The 24,662-nt window shown below is 33.4% G+C and overlaps 1 protein-coding gene across 1 annotated transcript in view; it reads right to left on the bottom strand.

Annotated features, from left to right (window-relative positions):
- The window catches only part of PSMD14 (proteasome 26S subunit, non-ATPase 14), a 111,693-nt gene that overhangs the window by 16,206 nt on the left and 70,825 nt on the right, over positions 1-24,662 (bottom strand). Inside the window, exons 8-10 of the mRNA XM_012440539.2 lie at positions 11,603-11,710; positions 5,746-5,820; positions 1,446-1,571 (exon numbers count right to left, since the gene is read on the bottom strand). Coding sequence (XP_012295962.1) covers positions 1,446-1,571; positions 5,746-5,820; positions 11,603-11,710 — 309 coding nt within the window. The remainder of the gene's footprint in view (positions 1-1,445; positions 1,572-5,745; positions 5,821-11,602; positions 11,711-24,662) is intronic.

A 24,662-nucleotide genomic window follows, 5' to 3' on the forward strand; every position in this document is an offset into this window, starting at 1 on the left:
CTCCACACAAACCTCACATCCCTGGTAACCACAATTCTACTCTCTACCTCTATGAGTTCAGCTTGTTTAGATTCCATATAAGTGAGATGATGATGTATTTGGCTTTCAATGCCTGGCTTACTTCACTTAACATAATGTCCTCCAAGTTCATCCATGTTGTCATAAATGACAGGATTTCTTTTTTTAATGGCTGAATAGTATCCCATCGTATGTATATCTATACACCACATTGTGTTTGTCTGTTGATTGACACTGAGGTTGATTCCATATCTTGGCTACTATGAATAACGCTCCAATGACCATGGGAGTGCATACATCTCTTCGACATACTGATTTCATTTCCTTTGGATGTAGGACTTCGGAATCTGTTCTGTGCCTTTTCTATCTCCTAGCCCTTGCCTGTGATTTTTTTTTTTTTTTTTTTTTTTTTTGCCTAGGGTAACATTTCTTTGTATGTTCAAATCTTACTGATGCTTTAAGGCCTAGTTCGAATATTGTTTTCCTGTAAGACAGCAACGTGGGTCTTGACTAGCTTGAAAGTCGGAACCTCTGAACTCCTACAGGGCTTCCTATGGTCTCTATGGTAGTGTTTCTCTAATGTCTAACTTCAAGAGTATTCAGATCTCCTAGAGATCTTGTTAAGGTGTAGACTTTGAATCAGTAGGTCTAAAAGTCTGCATTTCTAACAAGATCCTAGGTGATGCTGATGTAGCTGGTCTGTGGATAATCTGAATATGAAGGTATTATGGTATAGACTGATTTTTAACTAATGCCCTGGTTATTTATAAGGTTATCTAACTGTTCCTGTTTTCCTATAAATAAAGCAAGGATCCGTTTTCTACTACAACTTGTACAAGAGATGCTCAATAAATATTTGTTAATATAACACTGCATAATGTGTAAATGTGTTTTTTCAAATTGTAGGTTTTCAACACATTAATGAGTTGCAATCTGTATGTATACATGTGTGATATGCCTGGCACATTAGATTTTCAATAAATAATTATTAGATGAAAAATAGAAACATTCATAAAATAAATTATGCACAGCAAGTAGCAAGTGCTGATAATTGTTATCTATATCTCCTTACTCCCTGTCCCTTTCAAGAAGAAAACACCCTAAATAATGAAGAGATTTCAAATGTACAACCGTATTGCATGGTCTACAACAGGAGCTGGCAAACTATAGCCCATGGGACAAATCTGGCTAGCTGCTTGTTTTAATCCAAGCCAAACACATTCATTCCTTTACATATTATATATGGTTGCCTTTGCACAACAAAGGCAAGGGTGAGTAGTTGCAGACCAGATGAACTGCAAAGCAAATATTTACTATCTTATTTACAAAACAGGCGTCTCTATTTTTTAATTACATACACAATGCTTGGTATCTAATCATATGTATTCCCAAGATTATAAAGAAGAAATGGCGGAAGTAACTTTTACCTTATTGTAATTTTTGGCTAATTCCAACATCTCTTTTACCACTGATTCATTATGTTTACAATGTTCACTGTAGTCCTGAAGTGTCAAACCTTCCATCCAACTCTTCTTATGCAAATTTAGCAACATCTAAAAAATAAAGAAAAAGTAATTCTTTTTCTGCTTTGAGGACATCCCCTTCATTGTCTAGAGGAAAAAAATTTAAAAACAAAAACCATTTTTACTTAATGAGTTTAAATTTAACTTTATTAATTCAAATAAACTCCAACTAGAATGCTCCTATATTTATATTAATATAACTTAAGGAGTACTCAAACACCAAGGGCTTTGCATTTACTGTTCTTCTACCTAGAAGGCTATTCTCATCTTTGCATAACTTACCTTCCTCTCTTCCTTACAGATAGTGTCTTCCCTAACAACACTACCTAAAATTTCAAACCACCACATTACCTTAAACAAAAATCTTTCTTCCCTTAACCTGCTGTATTACTTGTATAACACTTATATTAAAAAGACCTGAAATTTTTGTTTACTTGTTTATTGCATTTCTCTCCCACTAAAGGGAAATTAAAAAGGCAGAGACTTTGCCCTATTCAAGATCACCAAGATCTAGATTCTAGAACAATATCTAATAATAGCACACACTCAATAAATATCTGATGAATGAATGAATGAAACTCATATTAACATTTTACGAAGTACCTCTAATTTTTCATACAGCCTAGCTTTCAAATGCCAAGATAAGGAGATAAATGCCCCATGTACTAAATGAACTTGTGTCAATTTTTCTGAGCCTCAGTTTAGAGATCTATGAAGTAAGGGGTTTGTATTAGGTAATCTCAAAGTTTCCTTCAAATTGATATTCCATCCATAATTTAAAAACTTAAAACTTCTTTATTGTTAGAATGAAAAGCCATGAAGTTGAGAATAAAATATTTATCTAGGCCAGGCAGGCTCATGCCGATAATCTGAGCAGTTTGGGAGGTCGAGGTGGGAGAATCACTTGAGGTCAGGAATTCGAGACCAGCCTGGTCAACATGGTGAAAGCCCGCCTCTACTAAAAACACAGAAATTAGCTGGGCATGGTGGCACACGCCTATAATCTCAACTACTTGGGAGGCTAAGGCAGAAGAATCACTTGAACCTGGGAGACAGGGGTTGCAGTGAGATCGTGCCATTACACTCCAGCCTGGGTGACAGAGTGAGTGAGACTCCAAAAACAAGAAAAATTATCTAGTGTGCAATCACATCAGCAAATTAGGGTTGGACTGTATATTAGTGATCATGAAACTAAAGCCCCTTAGTTCAATGTTTCTCAAATTGGACTTACAATTTTGAGTATTCTTAGATGTTTCCTAAGGTTTCAAGTTTATATTTTAAGACAGTTTTTCTTAAAGTCCTATCCTAGAAATTTTGTTCAATTAAGGACTATGATTAAGTAAGAAGTTTTTCCCTTTGAATGATTCATAAAATTGCAAAAAGTTAAAAAAAATGATGGCTACATAATGACTGTTATTTTGTCAATAGAACCATTATACTTTAAATGAGATCCCTGAGCCATGAGAATCTGACGATGTACTTGGAGGTATATGCTGGTTTAGTTTAGAAAAATTACCCTATTTGCTGGGCGAGGTGGCTCATGCCTATATTCCCAACACTTTGGGAGGCTGAGGCAGGCGGATCAAGACCATGGTCAAAGGATCAAGACCACCCTGGCCAACATGGTGAAACCCCATCTCTACTAAAAATACAAAAATTAGCTGGGCATGGTGACACGCACCTGTAGTCCCAGCTACTCAGGAGGCGAGGCAGAAGAATTGCTTGAAACCAGGAGGCAGAGGTTGCAGTGAGCCGAGATCATGCCACTGCACTCCAGCCTGGGTGACAGAGCAAGACTCCATCTCCCAAAAAAAAAAAGGAAGAAAAGAAAAATGACCCTACTTGCTTAGAAATTTACAGCTATTTGTGGTACAAATTTTATCTTAAAGTGGAAAATAAGCTGCCTGTCAAAATCACCTATAAGGCTTTTCAAGATACAAAATTCCTCCATTCCCTTCCTTTGGCTCCAAGGTCACTAATTCTCCCATTTCCTTACTATGGCTCCAGGGGCAAGAACACTATGCCAAGAAAAATTAGGAAAACCCTCCACAGATGATTTCAGTTTCTTTGATTGCTTCCTAGCTTCTCCACTGATACTGTTCTAGAAAAACACATCTTTGGGAAATATGGGTGCTGCTACAACTACCTATGCTATACAGCTACCTATGATTAAGTGTCGAGAACTGCATTTCCCTACCATTTCAAAAGCAAACAAAGACAGTTCCCAAGGAGCAGCAGGATATTCCTACCATACCTGGACAAGGATACCCTTGGGACCCTCAGATAAGGCCTGGGGTTAAGTATACAAGTTGTCCGGGTAAAAGTAAAGGCAGAGCTTTTGTTATCAAGAAGGCAGTTTAACAGCTAAACTGAGCTATTAAGAACATAAACATAACATTAATTAATTGATGTAAGTGCTTATATATTTGCTTTTTATGCCAAGGAAAATAGCTAAGTTTGTGAGATACTCCCCAAAAAAAGAGAAAGAAAAAAATTGATGTAATTAGCTAGACATTTCCAAATAGATGGATGTCCAATATCAGTCTGATAAAATATTTATATTCTGAATGAATTTTCTGTTTGTACCTGAGTGGTGCCATTTTTCATAGTCTGTACTCATTCCATGTAAAATTAAAAATAAGTGTTAAAAATATACTTAAAGCAATCAACTAAATCTATCACAGCAGAAGTAAACCGTGGGACACAGGCATGTAATTAGAAGAGAGCTTTATAGGATCCCCTCAGGCCAAGGGGGAAATGGTCCCCTATACCCTCACTCATCACATGCTGAAGCACTGGGCCCTTCAGATGAGTTTATGAGTGGATCTGACCTTTTAAAACACAGTTTATCAAACTTAAGAAAAAAAATTAGAATTCTTACTTCAAAAAAAATCTTATATTGCACATCCTCCTCCCAAGTGTATAGATTAGATGAAAAATGCAAGTGATCTAGTTGAAAGAGGGGGCACGTGTGGAGAGCCCAACTCACTCCATCCGCCACTTGCCATGCACCAGGATCCCCTTCTAATGCACCTTGGTGAGAAACAGTTTTGGCTAGATAGAATGATCTTATTTGCTACTGATTACTTATCACTTTCAGACTTAAGAGTGGACTCAATAACTGAAACGTAACTGGATATCAATCAATAGTAAACTCAGTGTTCTTAAAAAAAAAATGCTTTTAACTGTTTCCCAGAGAGAAATACAAGAAACTAATTAGGTGGATGACTAATTGTAGTAGTAAAGAGGGAGAAAGTGGTTCAGATTGAAATATCGAAAAACAACAGGCAGAGTTAAATACTTGGCATTAGTTGAGAGAAAAACTGTACTGGAAATAATCCTAAAATAGTAGAAACAAACAAGAATGCTAATTCATCAAAATGTTAGGTAATGTTAAAAAGTAATCAAACTCGAAAACTGGTATAAAAGGGGGTAAGGATCTAGTTCAAATTATCTGAAAATCCCATAACTGCTTCCCTTTGACTCACTTTTAGTTTTCTTAGGGTAAACATGGTATGTTTTCTAAAACCACTAGGCTGGGTACAATGGCTGGCTCGTGCTAATAATCCCAGCAATTTAGGAGGCTGAGGTGAGAGGATCACTTGAGCACAGGAGTTCAAGACCAACCTGAGCAAGAAAACAAGTCTTTGTTTCTACCTCCCACCCACCACCCAAAAAATAGCCAGGTGTGGTGGTGCATGCCTATAGTCCCAGCTACTCCAGAGGCTGAAGAATGAGGATCCCTTGAGCCTAAAAGTTCGAGGCTGCAGTGCACCATGATCACACCATTGCACTCTAGTCTGGGAGACAGAGCAAGACCCTATCTCTTCAAACAAACAAACAGCACTACACAACTGCAATTTAAGTTATTCCTCTCAAATTCACAGAGCAATATATTTACTAATTTAATTACAAAGGCCTTTTTATTGGAGAAGATACATTAATCAGAAAAATCACAGAACTAAAATAAGTATTTTTATGATTTTCATAAAACCAAAGTGGAATGTTTGATTTATTTCCTACTTCCTCTCCCACTTCAGCACCTACCAATAAGGTAAAACATGCTGCAATTCATCAATAGTGGAACAGTATTTGGAAACATTGAAAGAGGTCAAAAATTCTAATTTAAATCACAAACCAGGTAATAGTTTAAATGGTTTGAAAAATATTTTTTTCCTCATATAAAATAAAAATTTAAACTTACCTTCTGTTCCAGTTCATTTTTCCGATAGTTAATAGTAATGGAGTAATAATGTCTGTTTAGTCCATGAATTAATGCCTACATAGATAAATGATTTTAAAAAGCACAAATTAATCTTTTTCATCAAAGAAAATAAAAATGTTTGAAACTACTGACATATTCTGTACACAATACCTTTACCATCCTCTACTAAAGGCATTTTATTTTAAGTAAATCAAGATGAAATGAAAGTATTTTTCTCAGCTACAGATTTAAAACTAACGTTCAAAGGAATGGGTTATACATTCTTCAAAGCATGATATGGAGGAGCACAAATTTCAGTAGCCTTGGTCAGTCAGAGATAAGGTTTGATCTTATCATAAGCTAAGTTTATAAATCATTCATAATTTATTAAATCTAATTTTATGATATCTAGGGGGCTCATTGGTATTTCAAATGAAAAGCCTAAAAAGTCATAATAACACAACTGTTTCTTTAGCCACATTAATCTGGAGTTTCCCTTTTCTTAATTCAGTTTTGATTGATTCAAATAATTATGTTATGAATGTCTCCAAAACAATGTGGATTTTGGTCTTTACTGGATCTGTCTAGCTCATGCTCTTATCCAGTGACATGCAATCTCACTAACCAGAATTTTTTTCACCTTACTCTATCTTGGAGATGAATAGGCCAATCATAATAAAATCTTAAGCTAATGGCATGGCTTTATTAAGAAACAATAATCCTGGATATCCTGAAATCAATTCACAATTGCCCCCATATCTAACTCTAATAACAACATCAGGTGTTCAAATGAAGTTCAGCAGTACTCTGGTGGACCTAAAGGACCCTCTGGCAGCCTAGAAAACCATGAAAGTACAGAAATACATCTTAGGGATATTTTAAACAATATAAAAACAAAAAGAACTTTGGGGTTAACTCTCAAGAATCTAAGACAAAGCGGAAGAAGGGGTCATTAAAGAGAACATTTAATGAGCACCTAGTATCTGCTTTACACATTACATCTTCTAATCTTCACAATACTGTAAGGTAGGCCAATTCAATTTGTATTTTGACAGATGAAAATAAAAGGCAGGGCTAGGCTGAGTGGCTCAAGCCTGTAATCCCAGCACTCTGGGAAGCTGAGGCAGGAGGATGACTTAAGCCCAAGAGTTCAAGACCAGCCTGGACAACATAGCAAGACCCCATCTCTACAAAAAAACAAAAGAAAGAAAGAAAATATGACACAAACATTAATTTGTCCAAGTTTTACAGCTAGTAAAAGGCTGAGATGTGGATCTGAACCTGGGTCATTCTTATTCCACAGCCTATGTTCTTTCTAACATACTATGCTATAATACATGTCAGGAAATTCTTGGATTAAGTATATGTACTTTAAGGATCAGGATGAAAACAAAGCATTATGTTAATTTTTAAGCTTCACTAGCAAAAACCACTCCACTGAGTATTAAAATATTTTAGATGAGTACTTTTAACAATAGATTCTTATTTTACCAATGTCTGTTATAAAAGTGAGCTATGAAATTCCATAGAAAGTGGTGACTCATTGTAAAGTACCAAGAGTATATATTAAATCCTTATTCATTTCAATAATCATCAGGAGCAATGAATTAAATTTCAGTGCATAAAAATGCTATATTGTACAGATCAAAAAGCAGAAGTGATCAGGGCCTCCTTTAATCTGTGCTCATATTTGTGCACATTAGGAGGTGAATCATCTTGGTAGAGAATCAGAAAAAGGTGCTCAGTCTTCTAAGCAGACATAGTCTGGCTGTAGGGTGGAGCTTGAGTTGGAAGCTCCCTCATCCAAGCACGTTTGTGCAATGTACTCACTAACTGCACAACTCTATATGGTGATCATAAAGCTAGTAACTGCTGTAGCCAATACATACAGAAGCCAGCTAATGGGCCCACAGATACTAGGCCCTACATTTTTTAGATTAACTGTACTAATGAAATATACAACTGGTATCTGAAGGCACTATCTACTTGATTTTCAATTACATTATTTAGATAAAAGTAGTACAACTAACATAGACAGCATGAAAGACCAGCAGGTATAACCATAATAAAACAAAGGTAAGTTTAAATCAAATGGCATCCTCAAGTAGTCTTTCAATTTCACTCACCTGCTGTATGCCCCCAGTGCCTTCATCCCAAATCATAAGTCAACCGGCCATGTACTTTTTGGGTTCATGTAGAACTACACATGGCCAACTGATAAAAGCTCATAAAAGCTTATGATTTTTACCTCTATACGCTCACTGCTGTGGAAAAGCAGATGCATTATAAAACACACAACTTATGAATTATACATAAGCTATTCATAGGTTCCTGATAAGTTTTTAAAGTTTCAAAAGTTTCATGTTCCTTGAAAAAGTATGCTTAGATCTAAAGACAAATTTGTTTGCCTTAATTTATTTTATATTGATAAACTGAAAACAATACAGTGGCATCTGATATCCTTTAAATCACACTCTAAAATGAAGCTTTCTGTGTATAAACAGAATAACTAAAAAGAAACAAAATGTTTTGTGGTTCCCTCTAGAGTGGAGAACTGAGTTGCAGAAGGCAAAAGAGGAAGGGAAAGTTTTTGCTAAATGACTTTGTACTTAAAAATTTTTTTAAAACGTATATATATATATAAAATCTATGGCAAAATTAATTAATTAAATTTCCAATAATAATATAAAAGAATGAAGCAATCTGGTCATGAGTACTAGTTCCTACATTACTTCACTGGATAACCTGGGCAACTCAACTTTATGGGTCTTAGGTTCCTCATGTAGAAAATGACTACAATGGCTCCTTTCTAGTGCAATTGTTTTACAATTTATATATTCAATAATTACTGAAAACAATGTTTTCCAAATAGCTTAACTCTATTAAACAATGCAACAGTACTGAAGACTATACCGAGAGGCTCACAGCCCTAGCACATGCATCTATGCATCAATATTTACTAAATTTCCATGAGGATAACTGCCAATCTTCAAATTTACTGGGATACTTAAGAATCCAAAATGTCACTGAACAGTTTTTAATGGAATAGTTTTAAAAATTTAGTTACTAAAATAAATGCTTGTTAACTCTCAATTCTAAAGATTTGACAGTAATAGCCAAATGTTTCAAATGCAAAATAATATAAATTACCATATATTAATATAAAAGCCTATAGTACAGGCATTATACTTTCTCCTCTCTATCAAGATTATTAGGGGCTTCTATTATATAAAACATGAAAGTGAAAATAACCTCTGTCTCTTAGCTTATTTCAACACTGTCATTAGTACTTTAAAAATAACATTTTCTAAAAGCAATATGTTTCACTGTAAAAAGTTTAAAAAACATGGGCAAGGAAAAACAAAAAAATTCCATAATTCTACCATCCAAAGGTAACCAATGAAAATATCCTGGTATAAATATACAGGCACCATCTATGAAATATATGCTTGCAGAATGGAGAACTGACATATTCTATTTTATAATCTTTTCTTACTTAACATATTTAAACTTACCCAAAATTATTAAATAGCAGTCTAAAGTAAATCATTAATTTTTCCCTACTACTTTAATAGTAAAAAAAAAAAAAACCTGTTAGAAAAGCATTAGTGACCACCAGTATGTGTGCTAATGGCTGTTACCAGACTTTTATCCCTACTACTTGAAAGTTGTTTAGGACCAAGGCCCATCTTAAGACCAGCTAATCTCCCCTTCAAAATAAAACGTATGACATTTCTAAAAGGCTTCTGATCCCAGAGTTAAAGATGCTGCTAACATTAAGTAAAATTCCATTACAGATATTACCATTCCCTTCAGGCTCTTCTGGGTTGCTTTCTAGTTTGTCTTAGAAAAATAAGAAAGTGGCCGGGCGCGGTGGCTCAAGCCTGTAATCCCAGCACTTTGGGAGGCCGAGGCGGGTGGATCACGAGGTCAAGAGATCGAGACCATCCTGGTCAACATGGTGAAACCCCGTCTCTACTAACACAAAAAAAAATTAGCTTGGCACGGTGGCGCGTGCCTGTAATCCCAGCTACTCAGGAGGCTGAGGCAGGAGAATTGCCTGAACCCAGGAGGCGGAGATTGCGGTGAGCCGAGATCGCGCCATTGCGCTCCAGCCTGGGTATCAAGAGCGAAACTCCGTCTCAAAAAAAAAAAAAAAAAAAGAAAAAGAAAAATAAGAAAGTGTATTAAGGTGTGGGTTTGTTCTGTTACTTGTTGGATTGGTCTCATTTGTGTGTTTTAGTATTGAAATTGTCTTAAAACTGTAGAACATCCAGATACATGTCATTCTGATGGGCAATATATAAACTGCGAAATAAATATATTTACAGATTCTAATTGGAAGGCAACACAAACTAAAATGAAAGGAAAACTAATGATGCTGTAGTTGTTAGATATGCAGGTTGTTTAACACAGGTTTAGAATCTGCTTTATAAGGTAGACCATAAATTACAGACTATAAGGTAGGATTAAAAAATACAAACTAGACTGGTATAGAAAAAAACAGGTTTTTAATATTGATTACAGTCGATTTTTAAGGTTAAAAAGCAGTGCTTTAATTTTAAAAAAGAAATTTGCAACAGGTGGTGGGTGACTTGCAATTAGTAAAAACTTCTGGCAGAAACATACCATGTAGTAATCACAATGATCTTGGCTTGTGAGATGCTACTTAACCTTTTGCAAAAAATAATGAAGCAGTATGATGCTACGGGAGTTTATAAGAAAGGTCATTATCACAGGCTAAACAGGTCCAATAATATATTCTCTTGGAACATGCAAGTACAGGCTTGTCTACCCAATCAAAATCACTGGTAGCTTATTTCATACTCATTAAACTTTACAGTTCTACTTGACTTGTAAATTTTTTTTTTCAAATCAACACACCTCAATTCTTTAAAACAAAACACTTCACTTTGATGAAGATTTCAGATGAGTGACTGCTTCAAAATTAAGCATTTAAAAGTATAAAGTTATCAAAGTGTAACCAAGGCTTAACCATGGTTAACCATCAAAGCCACAACTCCCCAAAGACAACCTCAGAACAGAGCAAGGTTTCAGAAGGGGAGCAGCAATAGCTACTATAATGTCTTTGTTTTATGTATTCTATTTAACCAAACAATGGTTATGTCTGTCCTTTTAATTAGTCTTTAGAGAAGTAATTAACTAGATAGACACAGACTGTGGTGTATTTAAATACACATTTAAAATAATTTTTGCAGACAATAAAGATTTGTATAAAAACACTGTGGCACGTGAATGATACAAAGAAAACATTAATCACTCAAGAGGATATTAAGTGTCTGAATACCAATAACTGCAATGGTAATTGATATCACAATAAAAAACAAGACATAAACTCTCATCACAAGTAACATATGGATGTCTTTTATAGGATTTATTTTAAAGGTAGGTTTTTTTAAAAAGACAATTTTAAGTATATTTAAGAATTATTTCCAGGGATATCTTAAAATATACAGCAATTTCTCCATTGTTTTCTGCTATGAAAAATATCTACTAATCAAGCAATAATAGCATTTATGCCCTTCACCTGAAACTCCTATTGGTCCTTTTCTATAATGTTAACCATGCAAAGTCAGAAGGCTTTTAAGATAAAGGATCTACTATGTTCCCAAAAAGGGTGTCTTCAAATATGATAGGAAAATTTAAAGACCCCCATTAAAAACTGACTCACATATGAGCAAATCTAACTTTTGCAATATTTCCACAATTCTTTTTTAAAACAAAAGAAAAATTAATTGTAAGCACATTAAAATGCTAAGAATTAGAACTTAAAGACTATAACAGGCTTTTAAAATACAAAACAGAGTTTTAACACATTATCAAATATAGGCAATACCTGGATAGATGGCTTGTTTAAGTGACCCAGATTTGAAGTTGTTTGTCTTGGTTCATGTCCTAAGACCATCATATTAGCATTGATCAATCTGAAGGCATCAATAACAACCTGTAAAAACAAGGTGTCAAATCAATTCTTTTTTAAAAGCAAGTGATAATGCCAAGCAACAGTGGACAAGGCATGATCAACTTGCATCTGTTTCTGGACTATTTCCAGAAAATCATTTAATTATAATATTAATAAAAAAGAACCTCCTGCTGACTGTGCCATCAGCACACCACCCTCTATCTTGTAATATAAGGTGACACCAATTATTGCAATTTTCATGAAGCAGTAAAGACAAAAATTAACTTTGCATCTTTATTATTGAAATATGTCATTACTAAACTTACACCAAACAGCCTTCACTGGTGTGCATATGTTTGTCACCAGAATTTTACCTAATCAAAATGAATGACAGAGAAACTAAAACTGAAAGTGAGCACAAGTTAAGGGACCACATCTAAAGCCCAGCCCTGTCACATCAATTACACCACCACAGTACTTGAAATGACAACAAAATTACAGCCAGTAAGGCACTTGCCCACGTATTCTCTTCTAGTCAGATACCTTTTACTTCTTGTGACTATGAAAGACTTTATACCTTGTCTGATGGCCTTAAATGTCCAAGCCACTGTCAAGCATAGAAGGCACAATAAGAAAACCAAGGTCATCCATGCTTTAAGCCAAGAACATGGTATGGAATGATATGGTCCTAATTCATAGTAAAGAAATTACAATAGGTATCTTCTTTTTGTGTGTACAGAAATACTTCAAATTCTTCTATGATACAATAACATCTGTTAGCTCTTACAGAAAAAGAGATTATCAAGAATCACATACTTGCTAAAGCTTTTCAACATTGTAAGGTTTTATGTAAAGTCATGTGACTTTAAGACAGATTTCTGCTTTAAGGGAATTTAACTCAATAGATTTATCACATAAAACAATCTTAAAGCAAGATAATATAGTAAGTAATAGAGTATTTCTACATTTTTGCCTTTAAAAGTGCTGAATAATTAATATTTATCGATGTTTTAAAAGCTTTGTCAACTACATTTGTTCTTATTTGTACAATTATTATTTGAGGATACTAAGAGATCAAAAATAGTTAAGCCAACTAAATCTAATCAAGTCTGAAAATTCTGTTTGTAATAAATATTACTGGATGCTGTATGCTAAAGAACAAGATTTAAAGAAAGAAAGAAAAATCACCCTTTGTAAAAGTGTGCTATGATGGATCCAAAACCAGTTAACAAAAAATACAAACCTAGACTAAAACATTATGACAAGTGAATCAATCTAAGCTTCTGTCTACTCATTCGGCCTACAATATCAACTCTGAATTTTGCTTTTATTTCAAACAGTTAACATTTTCCCAAAGATTCATTCCTTTTGTCTCAAAATAAAGTGAAGCATACCTGGAACATGAATGATTTAATAGTTTGTGAAAACTTTTTTCTTTTTATACAATAACCTTAATCCATACTTAACTTTCACGCTTACATATAAATATATATGGCCTACATTGCTTACACTTAAAATTTTTTCTAAACATATTCTCTTTTTTTCAAAAAGCAATAATAAAAACAAGTACTAATAACAGACATACTTTAATCAGATGTTATCACAAATAACTTCAAACAGTTGTTAAAAAATATAGATGTAAAATGTTCTCACACTTGTACTAAAGAACATAAAATAAGATAAAATGTTGGCAAAGGAGGAAGAAGGTGACCATTTTCAAAGATAGGTATATAACTTAAATACAAAATTAAGAATTGCCACCATAATTATTAATGGTAAATATTTAAGAGCAAAGCATCATTTTGGTCCACTTCAAGATTTCAGTAAAATCATTTGTGAGGGGGAGAAAAAATTGCTACAAAACTATGAAAATTTCATTATGTATCACAACGAAATTCTTATATACTTGTTTATACTGAATGCTTTCAAACTAAAATGGCAGATAGCTATTTTACTTGTAGAAGTCTGTATTATTTCTCTGAAATATTATAAGCAGGTGTGAAATTTCATTAAAAGGAAATGAAAATACCAGTTAAGTAGATATCATGATCTGAAAATTTTTAAGTTTTCTTAAATTAAGAGAAAAATTCAAGAACTTAAAAAAATGACATGCTTTCATTGACAATTCCTGAGTACCAATGATAGCCTATAGAAAATGACTGTTTACACTAAGATTAAAGGAATTTGCTACCATCACTATAGCAACTGTCTTAAGGAAACTAATATGTTCAACAACCTGCAGACCAAAATGAGATTTAGTATGCAATAAAATGTAAACATGGTGATATAGTCTACATTTTAATTTTTGTATAATTTTATAATTGCTTTTTGCACTGTGAAAATAAGTGGATTTCTCCTTTAGAGCAACCTATCAAAATAGACTCATTAATGTCCAGTGCACTAATGAGCAATGGGTGAAGAAGGTGTTAATTATGCCACAGTAAGATTTAAAAAAAAAAAAGCCCTAGTGAGCACTCAATGGTGTGTATAAGCTGAAAGCGTTTCTCCATGTTTGTGTATTTACAGCATGATGCAATAGAATGACAGCAAAATGGTCACTCCATGGTTAAGAACAGAAATCTTAGACATAACAAACCGAAAAAAGAACCCCCAAGAATTAATTAAGGTATGGGTGGGTAGGGGAAATAATCTATTTTTTGGAGCTCTCTGAATTTTCTTAACAGTTCATTTTGAAGTATATATACATTAAATTAGTTCAGTTTATATCTTATAAACTCAAATAATAATTTAACCAAAAAACTTTTCACAAAAACTACATCCTTAATATATAATAGCAAAACCCTCTGAAGTAAAGTATGAAGAATATTTTCAGGAATATGATGCTAGACTTTTAAAAATTCCTTTCCATGCTGAAGGCCTACACACCACATTGAATCTCTATTCACCAGCCTGACCATTTAATTTTTTCTGGTACAAGTGCCTTGAGACTTTTCAGAGGTCACTGCAACAGTAGACAGCTTATAACAAAACCATTAGCAGTTTGGCTAGCTTAGGGAAACCTCTTACTTTCCTTTTTTGTTTATTATCACTGCATGAATCTGCAGCATATGATAGTTTATAATTTCTCAGGCTTGTTAAATTCATGTTAAAGGTCTGTTTTCTTGTTGAATAAATTTTGTTCATATAATGCTGCCTATTTCATACACTCAGTCTTTAATAGCACCTTTGGTCTATGCGCAACTCACAGATCAAAACAGAGGACTAAAATAGGGGTTGATGATGCTATTTACATGTGTGATTCCTGCTGTCTTCTTGTTAGTAGCTTTAATATAATAGAAGACCTTGTCTGTTTTGTAATTAACACATCTTTACTGGAGAGATATTTGGAAGTGATTGCTGTGAATATACTGGTTAGTAAAATAAACACAATCACACACCACTTTCTGTTATCAGACAAATTTGTGAATTGTACACATTATACTCCAGATCAACAAACTGTGATATAACAGCCAAGTAGAAGACACATATTTATATAACCCTTTATTTTTCTGAAAATATGTATTCACTCTGACCTTGCAAATATAATTAGCTTGTGGGATGTGCAGATTTCAGTACCATAGTTGCTTTACTAATTGCAACTCTTGGAAATAGATACTAAATATTTGGAAGCTGCCAATACAAAATAAAAACTGCATGTTTTTTGTACATCTGTCTTAGATTATAAAAGCAAAATAGTTTTAAAAACAATCCTGAGTTTCATATTTATTCCAAGCATGCCCAAGGGTCAAGGATCTATCATTTCATTTTAATGACGAATCTGGTTTATGACTTAAAACTCAGTTTAATCCATAATTTTTTGGCTTCTTTCATGAGTAGAGTACAGTTCATCCAATATGCTATTTATTTTAAAATTCGTGTTTTCATATCAACTGCTAGGTCACTGAAAGACTAGACGAAATTTCTAAAGCACCAATCTATAGTTCCCAATTTTTATACCCGAAGGAAGCTATTTTTAAGCAAGCTCTTCAAATCAGTTTAATACGAAGGTGTTTTAAAGAAAAACACATATACACTTCTGGCAGAAGCTGTAATATTTCTCTCTTTTCAGGAGTTGCCTTTGGTCCAATTGCACTTAAATTACAGTCAATGACTATGGGTATTTACACAGACTAGAACTAATGTTTTAAGAATTTATAATGTATTCATTTCTTGAGCTTAAAAATGAAACAATCAGAATCTTCCATAATCTCAGGTCAGCTCACTATATATATTACATATGTATACCTGTATATCATATATAATATTCAGTTAATCATATATATGATGAACTGTAACTTGCATATATGAACTGAAATAATTTTTTTTAAAACTTGAAAAAAAATTAAGACTTCAAAATCAATGTCAAATACTAAAAAGAAAAAAAGCAACAATTCAGTCAGTTACTAGTTACATATTTTAAAACATATAAAACCATCCTATATAAAGTAAATCTCTAAATGACTATAAAAATAAAAGTTGTGTAAAGAAAGGCAACACTCAACCGATATCAAATACTCTTTATCACCTAGAAATGACCTGTTATCAACTGCTTAGGTTGTTTCTAGATTGTTTAAAAATTAAGAGTGCATGTGACCTAGGAAGTACTGCTGGGGTTTGTGACCATTTCGTTACTTCTGCTGCCATGCACCGCCAGACATCTATAAGAGAAAAACATCTTATGTCTCTTGTAAGCCCACAGCATAAAAAATTCAGAGAAATCTTACTTTTTATGCCATTTCCAATGAAAAGCACTAAGAACTAAAACTGACTCATGCCAAATGCATATCACTGAATTGCTGTGATTTCTTAGTCTCAAGTTTGCAACATGGAAATTATTTATAAAATGTCAATTTTAGCTCTGGAAAAGAAATTCCTATGTGTATGTACATTTTCTTTCTTCATCCTCGGAGAATTGCTTACTGTAGCTAGAGATCTGTAGTACAACTTCAGTATATTGGGAGAAAAGGGGGATGGGATGTAACTTGCATAATTTACTTTTTTTGACAAGTGAAGACATGCATCAAAATTCAAAGAGTAAATCCACAAGTTTTGAACATATACGCTTTAATGAAAACAAATCGATCTTTAGAAACTAGTATGGTAAAAGGTAATTAAACATTTTTAGATTCATGAAACATTGGGAAAAGAATTTACTTAAGTTATAATAAAAATAAAGTTTCACAGAATTTTTTTCAACATATGTATGTAGTCAGTATGGTGTAGAGGTTTAAATGCTTGAGGCACTCTGGAGTCAGAATCCTGCCTAAGTTAGAATTCTGGGTCTATCACTTGCTAGCTGAGAGACCTCAAACAAGTTATTTAACCCCTCAATTTCTCCATTTGTTCATGAATGATGATACCTCATAGACTTGGTAATAAAATAATAAATGTGTTTCTGCCACTATAGTTTTCAGTGTTACTAACTGTGACAGTGATGGAGTTGCCCAGCTCAGATCTTTCAATAGAACCTGCTATGGAGAGCACGACTGACTTACAACCTCCAGCTTTTACATCTTTGGATCCACTGGGCATTCACACCAGGTCATACTTCTCTTGGGCAGCTCCCAGCCAACTACTGAACACAGCAGTGATACTAGAACCTAGACATTCCTGCCAAATAAGGGATTCCTCTAAAGGCTAATTTTGGCTCAAGGACTCCCCAGCAGCCTGGCTGAAATTTTCTCAGCACTAGCTGCACTCTGTGGCTTCTCTACCCAATCTACCTTCACTTTCTTCTTTTGCAGGGTCAAACCTTCACTGCTGTCTAAAGAATCTCCCCTTTCTCCATCATAGTGTCTCCTCCAATACATCTCTTGTATGTCTAATCTCATTTTGGCATCCGATCCACAGAGGACCCAAACTGATACAGTTAACAAAGCAAAGTACCGGTATTATGAAGAGTGTTAACATTAGAAAAAAGTTACCCTAAAAATCAAGTTAGAATTATAAATTTTGCACTGAGATAACTGACACATAAAAAAAGAATCAATAGGAAATTAGAGAGTGGCACTTTAAGATGTATTTCCTTAGGGAAATTCCTAATCACAGTAAGAAAGTATATAGTTATACTGAAGGTTATTATCTAGCTTTTAAAAAGGACTGAATATGTCTAGAATCTTGATACTCCTGCATGATTAGTGTTTCTAGACTCATAAGTGACAGATAAATAGTGAGCTTAACATTGAATGCCTCAGGGGACTACTGATAAGCTACAAGAGACTAGCACCTGTGGGTCACTAGTCTGATACCAACTTAAGAGTGTCAATTTTATCTAGTGGCTACTCAGCCTACATAAAATGGAACCAGTGACTTCAGATCCCTTTCTAGTAGACAAACTAAAACAAATGGTTTGCCTGTTGGCAATTTCATGTAAAGCAAAGGAATAAAGGGCCCTAGAGAACAAAGTTGGGCTAAACCATGTTAGTATGGCAGTAGGGCATGTGGATGAGAATAAGGGACCTATATCCATTGCTTGTGCTGTAACGCCGCATTCAAATACAAATTATATCCGTCAAACTACTATCTCTCAATAGGCAAAGGCATTTTAGTATAAAAAATATGTAAAGGCCAATTACTTTGCTGTGTATCACTTTTGTGTATTTTTATTTTGCTTATTAATTAAATACTATATAGAAATTATCTGGCCTAATTTTCTCAACAACCAAGTGTAGGTATTAATATTATCAATTTATAGATGAGGAAACTGAAGTGTAGAGGATTTAAATCAATTAAATGAAATGATACAACCAGTAAATGATACCACTATGATCTGTACCTATACAGCATGCTAAAGCCAGTACTTTTCATCATCAAGCTGTTTGTTATAACAGCTATCCTGAACACAGAAGCAAGAAAAGACTACTACTAGGTTCAGTTACTCAACAGCAAGGTTTGTGTCTCATTCATCATTGAATATCCATTCTATAACAGAGTGACACACAAAATACAATGCAAAATAAATATCTATTGAAATGAGAAACTCAAAAAAAAGCACTTTTGGTTTCTACGCTATAAAAAATTTTACCACTTATGTTTATGTTTCCTTAAGAAAAGGAAAATAAAAATATCTATTATCTATAAATAAAATCTAATCACTAGCTTGCTAACAATATTGCCTTTCTTTATCACTGCTCAGTTTTGAATTCATGAAACACTTATTGTGACATGCTAACCTGAAAAACTCATAGAGCACTGACTTGAATTTAATTTGGATTAAAAACTGCATAAGGCCTCTATCTGGAATGTGAAAAGTGGCTGTAAGCATCTATTAATCAGCTTACTAGCAGCCTAAAAATAACAACTGAGGAATCAACTATGACTTCGAAGAAAATTTACCACATCATTTCTATCCTCTTTAGGAAATTACGATGACAAGAAGACATTAAACCTGACAAAACTAAGTCCCAGGTCCAGAAATATCCTCACAACTAAAAATGGCTAATGTCATATCTAGAATGTGATCTTTAAAAATTAAAATATATGGGCTCTGAAAAGGTCTCTCAGTTGAAGTCATAATTTCCACATTTCTACTTGCTGGTACAAAACTGGCATTAAGGACAGGGAGTAGATCATATTCTTCTCTGTAACTCCATGTACTCTTGGCACAAAGTAGTGATCAACAAGTGTCTGCTGAACCAGTGACCAGGGATAATTAGATGACTACAGAAAGAAAAGCATTCAAGAAGTGAGAGTCAATAAATAATATTCTTACAGGTAATTAATGATGTATTTTTACTGAAACAGTTGGATTCAAACTAATTTGAAGCACATTTACATCATTCAAAATGCATAGCAAATTACCTCAGAGATTATATTATTAATATAAAAGCTCTAGGTTAAAAGAACTCCATAGGAACTGTTACCTCTAAAGATTTATGCTGTTAGAATTTTAAACGTAAAATTATTTCTACATTCCTAGCTGACAAATTTTTATATCAGCTAAATAAATGTGATAAACTATTACACATTATTCTATCATAAATAGTATAGGCACATTAGTACCTATAATATTTTCTTAGGTGTCCTCACAAGACCCAAGAGTGTTATAAAACTTCAAACTGATACTAAGAGTGAAAGACAGGAAGCAAACAAAAGATAATACAGTAACAAAATTTGTTCCAAGAATACCTTGGAAGGGTATGCTCACAGAACTATGTCAGGAATGGAAATAGATTTTTTTAAAGTATTCTATTTCCTATTTTTCTCTTTCCACCTGGAAAACTAGACAAAGAAAAGGGTGTGCATGGGCGTGTACAATTTATGATTAGGACTACCCAGCCTTAGCTGATACTTGTGGGATACTGACCAAAAAATAATCTTTTAAATAAGATTATTATTTAGTCATACTAAACATCTTTTCCTACTTTCAGAAGACAAATGACATATTAAACTTGAACTCCAGCTATAATTTTACAAGGTTCAAATTCATCAAGGATAATGTCCATGAGTAAACTGGCTAACTTACCTTGTCAGTCTCATGTTTCAGTCATTTAATAAATGACTCTATAACTGCTAACATATAAAAAATTACTAAATGTCATAAAATTAACTCCAGCTTTTTGGATATGCTAAAAGTTAAAAAAATAGAACTGGTAATGGCTGAACACTGATGCAAATTCATTCCTTGATTTTATTTTATAAACATTTATGAAGAAACTATTTTTGCAATGCACTCAATTCCAAGACATGAAGTCGTATCTCCCCTCAAAGAAGTCTGAGTCTTGGGGGGAAGACAACACAGACAGATGAATAAAACACAAAATGGTTAAGTGCAATACATTAATCACCTCATAGGCCCAAGTTTCAGTGTAATATATTCACATCCTTTTCACCAGCATGCCCAAGGAAACCATCTTAGAAAATGTAAGTGCTGAATAAAAAGTTGGCCAATCAGAATAGTATTCCTAGATTAGTTAGGATATACAAAATATAAGAAGGGAAGTCTTCATTTCTTTCTTTCTTTCTTTTTTTTTTTTTTTTGAGAGAGAGTCTTGCACTGTCACCCAGGCTGGAGTGCAATGGCACGACCTTGGCTCACTGCAACCTCCACCTCCCCGGTTCACAAGATTCTCCCGCCTCAGCCTGCTGAGTAGCTGAGATTACAGGCGTACATTACCACGCCCAGCTAATTTTTTGTATTTTTAGTAGAGACAAGGTTTCATTATGTTGGCCAGGCTGGTCTCGAATTCCTGACCTTGTGATCCACCCGCCTCGTCCTCACAAAGTGCTGGGATTACAGGCATCAGCCACCATGCCGGCCAAAAAGGAAAGTCTTAATTTCTCTTGTAGTCATTACCATCATCCTAAATGTATGAAATTAGAGATTAATTTATAGACTTGTTCTTATCAAAATTTGCAGAGACATTCACATTCTTTTTTTTTAAATATTCTAGTTCTTGATACTTTTAGGTATGAATTATGTTACTCTTCAGAATAAAGTATCATTTATTGCACACCTTCTAATATGACATGTGTACTCTAATCTCTACATACGTTACCTCATAACAGTCATAACACTATGAAATGGGTACTAAGATTCCTGTTATATAGATGAAAAATCTGAAGATCAAGAAAATTAGGTAACTTGTTCAAGGTCGCACTGTAAAGAGGAGATAAAAATAGATTTTAATGCAGGCCTGATCCCTAAGTCTGTGTTCTTTATTACTCTATGCCCTGGCTATGCCCTACTAATATATATATAAAAATATATATACTAATACATACATATATTATATTAGTAGGGCATATGTATTAGTATATATATATACTAATACATATATATTAGTAGGGCATATATATATTAGTAGGGCAAAAGGCATATATATTAGTAGCATAGCCCTACTAATATACATATTCCCTTTATATATATAAATATAAAATATATATGATATATGGTATATATATATACACATACATATATAAAATAAGAAGCTTAAAACAAGACTACTATTTGAGTACTTTAAAACCTTCACCATCTTAAAATTTTCTAATATAAAATTTCTTGGAAAAATAAAGTATTTGCTACCCACCCCACCCACTCAAAAAAAAGATACAACCATCTAGATATCTGAAAATAAAGGGTATGCTCTCACAACATTCATTCCCTAACTTTCTTTTTTAAAATTTTAATTATTTTTTAAAATTTGAGACGGAGTTTCATCATGTTGCCCAGGCTGTTCTCAAACTCCTGGGATCTAGTGATCCACTCACTTTGGCCCCCACATAGTGCTGGGATTACAGGCGTGAGCCATGGTACCCGGCCACATTCCCTAACTTTCTTCCTATATTTGTATCTATTCTCCAAAGCTCCATCTTTTGTAAAATGCTACTTGTTTAAAAAAAATTAAAACCAATGAAACCACTCATTTTATCTTCTAGTATCTGTGAAAAAACAATGAACAAAGAAGTAAGTACCACTTGGAACATTGTTTCTACATTCTTTCCATGCAGTACAAGCTCCTCTTTTCTGAGTGATGTCCCCGCCCACCCCTCAAAGCTCAGCCCTAGCTTTATCTACTTTGCGCAACCTACACTGATTTCTCCCTTCTTCTAATTTTAATTTGCATTTACTGTGTTTGCTATATAAGTAGTACTTTATACTGGCACATACAAAATTCTCAGTATTTGTTGAATTATTTCTGTCTGTAGCAACCAATTTAATTCTTACAGAAACAAGCAATTTCAGTATATTTTTGTATTATATCAGTACACAATGTATGTTATCAGTATACAGTTGGCAGGATGAAATCTTGCTGACTGCTAACACTAAATGCATATGATTTATCTTCTCAAAGAAGACCAAGACCATTTTTAAAAATTTATTTTGCATCTTAGAATCATTAGCATACATATCAGGTATACTTAAGAAATACCTGCAGATAAGCTGACCTGCGGTTAGATAAATATCACATTTTTTAAAGTTTATTGAGTGTTTTGATCAGATTAAATAAAAATGTTTCAAGAAAACCTAACCAGTGTGAAGACACATTTGGACATATTTATTACTTTTTTTTTTTATGTTTTCAAAACAGAGAACAGATACAATGACTGTTAGGAGTTAGTTAGCTGGTAACAATTGAGCACTTTACTAATAGGAATGCTGTCAAGGAAAATGAGTTCTCTAAAGCAGTAATGCTTTTTAATAAATATATTAAAACATCATAATTAAGTTGTATGCTAGTTTTATGATTTTGCCCAAAGTAACCATTCTTTTTGCCCTAAGCAAGAAGTATAGTCACATTATAGGTTGAATTAACTTAAATTTGCCGCTGGATCTAGTTGTGGGCTGAGTATACAAGATAATAAAACATTCAGCAAGCTGTTCCCACCATGCCACTTGAGAACTAAAGTTTAAAATCTGTGAATATGTATATTTTACAAATGAACTAAATACTGCAGCAGATCTCATAAACTATTTCACTGATTAGAGCAGAACTCACTGGTAACTTCTATGAGCTTACTCTCCATTTAAATTATGAATGCAATTACCATTGATTTTCACCTGTATCATTTTAAAACCTTTACAGTATTGTACAATATACACAGGGTTACAGATTCTTTATCACACAGTATACTTAATTATTTATGTTGGTTTCAGTGTTTGCTCCCAGCGATGTCCCAAAAGCCAACAGAAATGAGTCTGTCTAAATTATTTTTAAAATTAATGGAACAACAGATTTTTTAAAATCAATTAATATATAATATATAATATCTACAGAAAACTATAGAGAACTGAGAGAAAATGTATAGCTCTTTCCCCTGACTTATGCTGAAGAGAGTGACACCTATCCACAATAACTTAAGGAATAGCCTTGCAATGACCTTTGGTATTCATTTTCCATTCCTCACTCTGATTATATCATTCATAACAGTCTAATATTAAAGAATTAAAGAGCGATGAAAAAGCCTGAGCTCTGAAATTTTACAGACCTGGATTAGTATCTCTGTTTTGCTGCTAACTGACAGTCTGACTTTGGCAAAGCAATCTCCTTGGCCCTAATTTTTTTTTTTAGCCACTAATAACACGTAATGGTAATAGTGCCTATCTTTAGCATTATAACAAAGAATAAATGAGATAAGTTGAAATGGTTATTCACAATACCTGGCTCACAGCAATTAATGAATAACAATGTAATCACGTCACCATAAAAGAAAATTAAACTAATTGTGAATGAACTGAGATTACCAAGAAAGAATCCAGGCTTCTAATCTCTCAAAGACAGAAATATTGAAATTTATAAAAATGAAAGTATACAAAATGTACAAGAGGTTGTAAAAACAGTGAACAGAGACCCAAATTAAATCATTTATATATAAAGTGTCATTTTAACTCTTGATCTAATGATTGTCTTACTAAATATTTTGAAAGCTTTGATAAATCATATGCAGGAAAGGGGGAGGTAGACTCTTATGCTATTCTTTGTTATTTTAGTTTATATTCCTAAGTATGATTTAACTAAAACACTCTAAGGATTTACTAGCATTTAATCTGATTCATAGTGACAAGAGGACTTGACACTGAAAGAACCATAAATTATAATCAAAATCTGACTCCTTAAAGATGAAGTTGCATCATTGACAAAGAACTGGATCCTTATTTCAGGAGATATAATAGTATGAATCTAGACATTAGGTACAACAAGTGATGCACATCAGCAATGATAGGTATTTACACTAAATTTTTTCAAAAAGACTTCTTCCTAACATACAAAAGTAGACATATGATTTCACAAATTTTAGATATATTATTTTTTAAAACTAAATTTAACATTGTTAACAGCCATGTGATACATGCATTTTTTAACTGAAATTCATCATTTTCATATAAATTACAATTAATTAGAAATAATGAAAATTCCAATATTATATAAGACTTAAACTAGGTTTGGAAACTAAAATGCCATTTTAAAATTACAAAAGTATAACCAAGAATAAAATAAATATTGATTTACATTCTATTTTGAGAATACTTTCTTTCATTGTGTTTAAGTTTATA

The sequence above is a fragment of the Aotus nancymaae genome, unplaced genomic scaffold (genome assembly GCF_030222135.1).
Source record: "Aotus nancymaae isolate 86718 unplaced genomic scaffold, 86718_ANA_hifiasm-v0.15.2.pri h1tg000029l, whole genome shotgun sequence".
Taxonomy (NCBI): Eukaryota; Metazoa; Chordata; class Mammalia; order Primates; family Aotidae; genus Aotus; species Aotus nancymaae.